General features: G+C 42.6%; 1 protein-coding gene across 1 annotated transcript; it reads left to right on the top strand.

Moving 5' to 3' along the window:
* Positions 1–222: 222 nt before the first annotated feature.
* ACBD7 (acyl-CoA binding domain containing 7) lies at positions 223–7,657 on the top strand. The gene is made up of 4 exons (XM_035129575.3): positions 223–304; positions 7,116–7,233; positions 7,326–7,388; positions 7,489–7,657. Exons 1-4 carry the CDS (start codon positions 293–295, stop codon positions 7,560–7,562), a joined length of 267 nt encoding a protein of 88 aa, XP_034985466.1. The 5' UTR covers positions 223–292; the 3' UTR covers positions 7,563–7,657.
* The last annotated feature ends 732 nt before the right edge of the window (positions 7,658–8,389 follow it).

Raw genomic sequence — 8,389 nt, 5'->3', positions numbered from 1 at the left:
CAGCCGCCAATCACCAAAGCGCGCTGCCTCGCCGCAGCTGGTCTGGTTTACAATGCGGCGGCGGCGGCGGCAGCAGCAGCAGCGCATCAGCAGTAGTAGCATCACCTACTTGGCTTACTTTTCGGGAGCTCGCGCCTCTGGTGCGACGTCACAGTGCCTCCTTGTCCAATGGGGACGCTTGGGCCGGTGGCATTATAAATAAGGGCTGCGAGAGGGAGCCGCGGCTTCATTCCGGACGGGGGCGGGTCTTTGCTGAGAGCGCCGGAGCGGCTGCCGTCGCAGGCTGTGCACCATGACTCTGGAGGTAAGGGGAAGGAGCGGGGCCTGAAGCAGCGACGTTAGCGCAGCTTCTGGAGAAGGTAGGCTCGCCTGGCTCCTAGCCGAGGGACCTGGACTGAGCGGGGAGGGGGGTGGGCGCAGCTGCTTCGCGGACGGAGGCGATTTCAGGCTCCGATCTGGAAGCCCCTTTGCTCGTCGGTGCCTCCTTGCCCAGCCAGGCAATCCAGCGCACGCCTACTCCGGAGTAAGTCCCACAAAGTTTAATGGGACTTACTCCCATGTAAATCGGTGCATGACTGTCGCCTAAACGCGCAGTCCTCCTATACGTCTAACTGCATAAACAGGTCCTTGGGGAAGAATAGCGGCGGAGGGCTGCTGGTCCAGTATCCGGTGAGTCGCCTCCTGTGCTGTGCAGGATAGGCTGCTGGGTTCGGTACGGTTCGATCCAATAAAGCGAAGCTATTCTTAGGCAAATCCTATGCCTGCACCCTGCAATCCTATACCTGGAAGGATTAAGCCTCATTGAACTCAATAGAACTTATTTTTGAACAGGCATGTATAGAATTGCTGTGTAATACACTCTTTTTAAAAAAAGTTCAGAGGAGTGTGTGACTTGGGTTTCCCTGTTTGATTATTTCCTACACCTTTTGGTTGGAAGGGAATCCCTTCCCCAGCTGTTTGGCCTGTCAGGGGTCAGCCCTGCGAAGATCAACTGGACCCCCTCTCCCTCATAAGTTACCATAACATTGCACCTCATGTCGAAGTACCTGTATGTAGATGCAGAATTGAGGACTTAGAACTTTAAATCCTGGACAGTTATAGCCGTGCATTTGCATCTCATCCCTCTAGTACTGATTCATGAAGCATAATGTGATTAAACGAGTCCCTCCACCCCCACCCAACCACACAAATGTGAGTTGCAATCCATTTAGTGTTGAAACCATAAATTGGGGCAAGTTTCCGTGCACAGTCGCACAAGGTTTGTGGGATTGCTTGGGGGCAGGGCAGGGACCTACCTGCCTGATGGACTGGTTTGGGGTTTCAGCTTTAAAAAATTGTAGGGGCGCAGTGGAGAGTCTTGTCTTTCAGGACTTGGGACACTTTGAAGACAGCTTGCCTTCAGGTGCTGCGTGTTCATTTTTTGTTCATGTTGCTAGCTAGTCTCCACTCCGAGTTAAGTGTGACAGCTCAAACACTTATGGCTTCCTCCATTGGAGCATTTATGGCTGGGGACCAGCAAAGTTTGAGGACTGCAACACTCTTGGAAGCCGCAGTCTCTTCTCTTTCTGATATGCAGACCTCAGCTCTTTCCTACTTATTCTGCTGGGCCAGCATTAGCGTCATGCAGAGAAGGGCTAGGAAGAGCGAGAGTGATGCAGCTCCTGAAGGCAGAGACAGCAGCATCATAATCCCTCACCCAGAAGTACTCAAAATATCGCTACTACCGTAACTCTGCACTCAGCAGCTCTGCTTAACTGCCTGGATTTTGGCTGAATCTTTCGCAAGGGAGGATTTGAGAACTACAGATGATTGTTGTGTAACATGCAGTCTTTGTGACTCTCTGCACATATGCAAGCCACAGCCATCCGCTCCAGTTTAAATGAATGGCTGCTAGCTTGTTACTTATAATGCCATCTGGATGTAGAAATGTAATAAGGCAACGGAGCAATTTAGAATTAAAAACACAACTGTATTCAGAAGTGATTAGCATCCAGTTAGAATACAATAGCTTTTCCACATCAATTGCAATAGTAAATAGATGTTAAGATTTTGTTGTTTCTTTAATACTGGTATGCCACCTTTGTGGTTAATGGGGTTCCCCCCATAAAGGTCTTTCCATCAAAGTGCTGATGTACGTAGGTAACAGGTCCCCAGGTAGATTTAAAACCATTTTGCATTTTGTCTTACTAAAATCCTAAAAGTCTTTCTCTCCCCTCTGACCCACTAAAGAAGACGCTGAGTTCACTGCAGGATGTTTATACTTAAGGCCACCTGGCTAAAATATGCATGTTACAGAACATTTGGTCATAGGAACAAACTGACCATTACTGAGTTGGTGAAACACCTGGAAGGTTGATGTAATGTCCTTGGTTCTATAGAAAGTGGCTGTAGCTGTGTGCCAAGTCTGTAAAATGTCTTTTTAAAAGTCTTTAAATGGCTTTTGCCGTTTCAGTTTAAAGAGTCTTTCAAACTCTTTTTATTGGACATCTATTGAAACTATATTGCTGATAGAATTAGCCCAGCTGAATGCTTGAAGTCTCGGGTAAAGGTAGAAGCCCCAGGTATATAGATTTCGAGAAATGAGCATTTAGCTTTTGCTTGAAATCCTTTCTACTGAGAGCTGTAAGAATGAGCCCATTAGGATGTTTACCTTAAAGACATCTGGCGGGATTCATCAAATTTGCAAAATTTTAATAAATAACTTTTTTTACTTTCTATTCCTCTACTTCCCTGAGTCTATTTCCTTCGCAGTTGCCTGGCAGTTTGGACACAACCCGAGGTATAACAGTGCATGGCCATGTAGGGGCTTTCTTCTCAGTTTTGGCATTACAGAAAGGATGCTGCAGGATGGAGACAGTCAGTCGTGACCTATTTTATACATTTATTTAGGCAATTCTATACAGTATTGTGCAATCAAGCTATGCCTTCTGGGTTAGCTGTAATACGCTGTTTGCCAAAGAGCTCACAAGGTGATTACAGAATATTTAGTGATAACTAATGAGATTACATATTTGTGAAGTTTTTTTTATGTTTCAGTGCCCCAGTAACAATTCAGATCTTTTTTCTCCTTTTCAGAGCACGTGCATAAGTGACTTTACGCAAACAATCCTGAATACAGTATAGTTACAGTTTACCAGATAATTTCAAAGCACCCCCAACTAAGAAGTATGAGATTTTATGTTCTTAACTAGAGGGGGCATTTACTGGGATTCCTTTTTTTCTACAAAGCCATTACCACCCTGGTTGGTATCCTTTAAAAAAGCACATCAGGGTTACATTGCACACTAGCACCCCCCATGCTATGCCCCTGGCAGACCCCTTTTGAGTTGACAGTGCAGTCCTATGAATAGTGCAGTCCCAGTAATCAATGGGTCTTACTCCTAAGTATATATAGCATTGCAGCTAAAGGGTACTTTTAAAAGCATTGATTTAGGCCAGTGGTTCTAAAACTTTTTTTTCCTCTAGGCCACACTTTCAGAATAATAATTAAAAATTGAAAAGAAACTGGAAAAGAAATACATTGCAAAACAAAAAGAAACAACTCCTAGCAGTGCTTGATTTTGAAAATATACCCATATTCTGCAAATGAGAAAAAAAAACATTTTGATACTATATCGTCTTAAACTATTCTACACTGAAATTTTAAAAAGGTTCTTTGATTGTCCTTTAATCTTCCCACCACACTTGCCATCTCCTCCTGTAACACCAGTGTTACTGTTAAGGCCACTGATTTAGACTGTGTATATAAATCACTAGGTTTAAAGTGCATTCCCTGGGCCCTGGAAGAATCACTGGAACCAATTTACCCCCCACAGGCCTACAACATGAAACACTCTTTAAAAACCTACAGTTCCAAGGATTCTTTAGGGAGGGGAAATGTCTTTTAAATGTATGGTGTGCATGCTGGGGGCGGGCAGGCAATTGCTGCTCAAAGTAAAACAACAACAACTACTACTACTACTGGACCAAGTTAAGCACTTGGGTATAAGTGTGTTTCTTTGGATCCTTGCTATTGCTTGAATAACAACTCCTGGTGATCAAGTTGGTAATAATCCTATTGGCTATTCATATTCTCTGGAACTGAATAGTTTGCCATAATTTCATGGCAAGTTTTTTATGGCTAAAAGGTAAAGGACCCCTGGCAGTTAAATCCAGTTGCGAACAACTCTGGGGTTGCGGCGCTCATCTCGCTTTACTGGCCGAGGGTGCCGACGTTTGTCCACAGACAGTTTTTCCAGGTCATGAGGCCAGCATGACTAAGCCGCTTCTGGTGAAACCAGAGCAGCGCACGGAAACGTCATTTACCTTCCTACCAGAGCGGTACCTATTTATCTACTTGCACTTTGATGTGCTTTCGAACTGCTAGGTTGGCAGGAGCTGGGACCGAGCAACGGGAGCTCACCCCGTCGTGGGGATTCGAACCGCCAACCTTCTGATCGGCAAGCCCAAGGCTCAGTGGTTTACACCACAGCACCACCCGCGTTTTATGACTAGGTGTAGTTAAATCTGCTATTCTAATAGAAGCATGTGGGAAGAAAGAATAGAATCTTGGGGGGGGTGGAATAGTGAGAATTAATCAACAGAAGGGTGGGAAACCAACTCTGAATTTGTAACGGTATTTGTATCAGTGGTTCTAAAACAAGATAGCATGAATGAATGGATACCATGGTTACACATAGTGGAAACAGTAGCTAAAGAATGGGTGCCCTGTTATAATTGCTCTGTAATGGAACACAGTAGCTCATTGTTTAATTTCAGTGATGTTTATACTGTAGTTGTTTCATCTAATGAATGTTGGGGGGGGGGGAAAGAGAGGTTATGGGAATTTAAGAGCTGATCACCGCATTTTTTCTGAGCCAAGGATGAGTTGGTTAAGAGTCTGGATTTTAGTGCTGGCTGTCTGCCTATTTGGAAAGCTTCATACTGAATTATTTGTTTCTTTGCAGTATATTACTTTCTGATAGGAGAGACAGGTTCCTTATGACACCTTTGTTAAAATAGTCACGATGCTCAATCTGACCTTCATTTCTCTTAACAGACATTTGAGCATTTGCAAGGAAAGAGCCCGATTGAATTGCCAAAGGCTGGCATGCCGTTCTGGCAGGACTATTGTGTCATGAGCTTCGTGCAAAATATGCATCCTACTGCTCATGCATATAACTGCAGGTCTGCCTGGAGATATCACAGTGCTAATCAAATAAAATAACTTAGCAATGTAACCATCAGGGCATAGCTAATGCATGCATGTTGGTGAAGAAAAAAAGGGTCAATACAAGAGCTGTACTACTGTGTGTATAGAGCAGTATCTCCTTTCCTGCATCACTGTAAGGCAGGCATCGCCAAACTTCGGCCCTCCAGATGTTTTGGACTAAAATTCCCATCACCCCTGATCACTGGTCCTGTTAGCTAGGGATCATGGAAGTTGTAGGCCAAAACATCTGGAAGGCCGCAGTTTGGGAATGCCTGCTGTAAGGCATCTCTTGTGACTTAAAATTATAGCAAAGGCAGATGAGAGAATTATTGACACTGACTCAAGGTTACCCTGAAGTATCAGAATAAAAAGATGCTGGGCATGTCTTGCTTTTTGTAAAATTAGCTCTGCTCTAAAGGGGAAAGGAGATTGCTAAACCATATGGACTCTAGACTAGCATCTTTATTTTTAAGGGGGTTTTGTGTGGAAAAAGTGGCCAATGTGCTATATAAATGAATATTTAAAACTCGTCAAGTTCTTCATTTGGAATTCTTGAAACAAGAATTCTGTGATTCTTGGAGACTGACAAAAAGAACTGGAAAATAGCCTTTCCAGTCCCATACGTTTCTCTTTTAAAAAACATCGTTGTCTGTTCTAGGAGCTAATTCACAAAAAATTACACTCGCTCTATTCCTTGAGTTACTGGATTCACTTATTCAGAGCTTCCTGCTCTTGGGAGCTGTCATTAGTGCAAATATCAAAGCCCACACACTTGGTCTTGAAAGGATTAGGGTGGAAGCAGCTGTTTTCAGCCAAAAACCATTCTCTCCCCCCACCCATGGGAAGGAAACCTTTTTCAAAAATAATAATATTGAACTTGGGGTAGCTGCCTTTTTTCAGCTCAAAGACAGAAGAACTTGGATTGTTGATTGCGTGCAATATGTGGTTCCATCTCTAGTGTGGTTATATGACAATGCAGGCTAACTGAGCATGCCCATTATGGAGAAACGGGAGCAGAACTTGAATCCTTGACAACAGTATCTGCGTTTCACACATAATGTAGTTCTGACATCAGTGTACTCGAAAACCAGTGGAACTGAGAGAATATTGAACAGATGGCAGCCATGGAGCCCACAGTGAGGCCTTTTGGCAAACTGCTAGCTAGCCCGTCTGACAGAAATCTTAGGATAAAATTAGCATAAACCTGCTTTGTGGTGGAACACTGTGATACTGATATGAAAAAAAATGAAATCCCATGCTTTTTACTCGAAAATAAACTTGGGTAGGTAATTCCAGTCTATAAACACGCTTTAAAATCAATGAGCCAAATTAGCCCCTTGCTGATGATTAAAGTGTTACAGAGAAATAAAACCTGCATTAAGGCTGCCATTTTATACCTGCTTTCCTGGGAGCAGGTCCATTGGGACTTTTGAACCAACCTGCATAGGACTGAGAAAGAAGTAAGTGATCTTATATATTGGTCCTATTGCAGACGAGCATATTCTAGCCTGGAAGTATAATGTGACATTCAAATGAAACCTTATACCCAAGTATAGAAAAATACTAAGGCAAACAAAAAACAACCCAACTAGCTGAGAGAGCTGATACTGAACAGAGTTGGAAAGATGCCCAGTGTCTTCAGAATCTGCATTGCAGTTTACGCAGAGAAAGAGAGTGAGACTCAAGCGATGCTACAACTTGACTGCATGCAACTGCTGGTTGCATGGGACGCTTCTTACTATAACTCGCTGGTAGAGCATTTGTCTTGTGTTTCAAAAGGTCCCAAGTTCAATCTCTGGCATGACCAGGTGGGGTTCAGAGAGACTCCTCCCTGAAGCATCAAACTCACTGGAAGCAATAAATGGCTGTTTTAAGTGAAATTCTTATGGGTTTTTTGTTGTTGTTGTTTTTTGCCTCTCTTCAGGCCGACTTCAACACTGTGGCAGAAAAAGTAAAAAAATTAAAGGCCAAACCAACTGATGATGAACTAAAAGAACTGTATGGACTCTACAAGCAGTCAACTGTGGGAAATATTAATATTGGTAACTTTGTACATACCTACACGTTTATATATTAATTTTTAAAGATACTTTGCGTGGTTTGTATTGATACTTAGTTGTTGTCTTTTTGGCAGAGTGTCCTGGGATGTTGGATTTGAAAGGCAAAGCAAAATGGGAAGCATGGAACCTTAAGAAAGGTGAAGGATTTATTTCAGCTCTTCATTATTCTGATTCAAAATAATGTCGTGTGAAAATAACAAATAAGGCATAGTAATAAAGCTGATTTTTCCTTTACAGGTATGTCAAAAGAAGATGCCATGAAGGCTTACATTTCTAAAGCAAATGAGATGATACAGAAATATGGACTGTAGATTTTCTTTGGACAATTAGTTCAAAGGCAAGGGCACTACTCATTTTCAGACTGATGTGAACATCATTATTTGCAATAAAAACATTTTCCCCCTTAGGACATGGCTTGTTTGGATCCTCTTTAAACTGGTAATATTCATGGTTTGGGCCACTTAAATATTCACATCAATCTTCTCATTGCCCATGCCAATATAAAAGTTTGCACTCATGCGGTAGAAAAACAATAATTCAACAATGTTAGGCTATTATAATACATCTGGATAGTTTTACTTACAGGAAATACTGGTACCACTTCTGTTCCGACTAGTGACACCAGGGATTGGGAACCCGTGTCTCTCCAGATGTTGCTTAGTGCAACTCCCATCAGCCCTGCCAGTGCTGGCTGTGGTAGGAGCTGTCTTGCACTGAGGGACTGTTTCAGATAAGATTGAAACCATGCCTCTAATTTAGAAACTACGCCATTGCCACATGGCATAAGGTTTTGAAATCGTGTATTTACACCTACACACCCATTGCAAAGAAACACGAAACCACACACAAGCTTCTCAAATGTGATAACTTGCTTCTGGTTGCATGCAATTTCCTTCCCTGAAAATCAATTTACCTATTAGTTATCCGAAACTCTTCTTTAAAAGAACAAAATATTCCAATGAACAGGCAAAAATTAATTAAAAAATACTGATTGCAATCAAAACGTATTTGCAGATTATGACACAGTCCTTAAAATGTGAAGTGATCACCTCTGCTTGTGCAGATTTCATCACGTCGCCTGACCTCTGTTACATCTTGAGATTTAGGAGGATATCTTTGAGTTTTGGGGGAAGCATGT

This window comes from Zootoca vivipara, chromosome 11 (genome assembly GCF_965207765.1).
Source record: "Zootoca vivipara chromosome 11, rZooViv2.hap1.1, whole genome shotgun sequence".
Classification (NCBI taxonomy): domain Eukaryota; kingdom Metazoa; phylum Chordata; class Lepidosauria; order Squamata; family Lacertidae; genus Zootoca; species Zootoca vivipara.
Note: the sequence above shows the minus strand (reverse complement) of the source record. Positions and strands in the feature narration are given on the sequence as shown.

Excerpts from the sequence above, each read along its gene's own strand:
- ACBD7 (XM_035129575.3), top strand. Across the intron at positions 7,234-7,325 it reads TGTGGGAAATATTAATATTG|AGTGTCCTGGGATGTTGGAT; the intron begins GTAACTTTGTAC and ends TCTTTTTGGCAG. Across the intron at positions 7,389-7,488 it reads AGCATGGAACCTTAAGAAAG|GTATGTCAAAAGAAGATGCC; the intron begins GTGAAGGATTTA and ends TTTCCTTTACAG.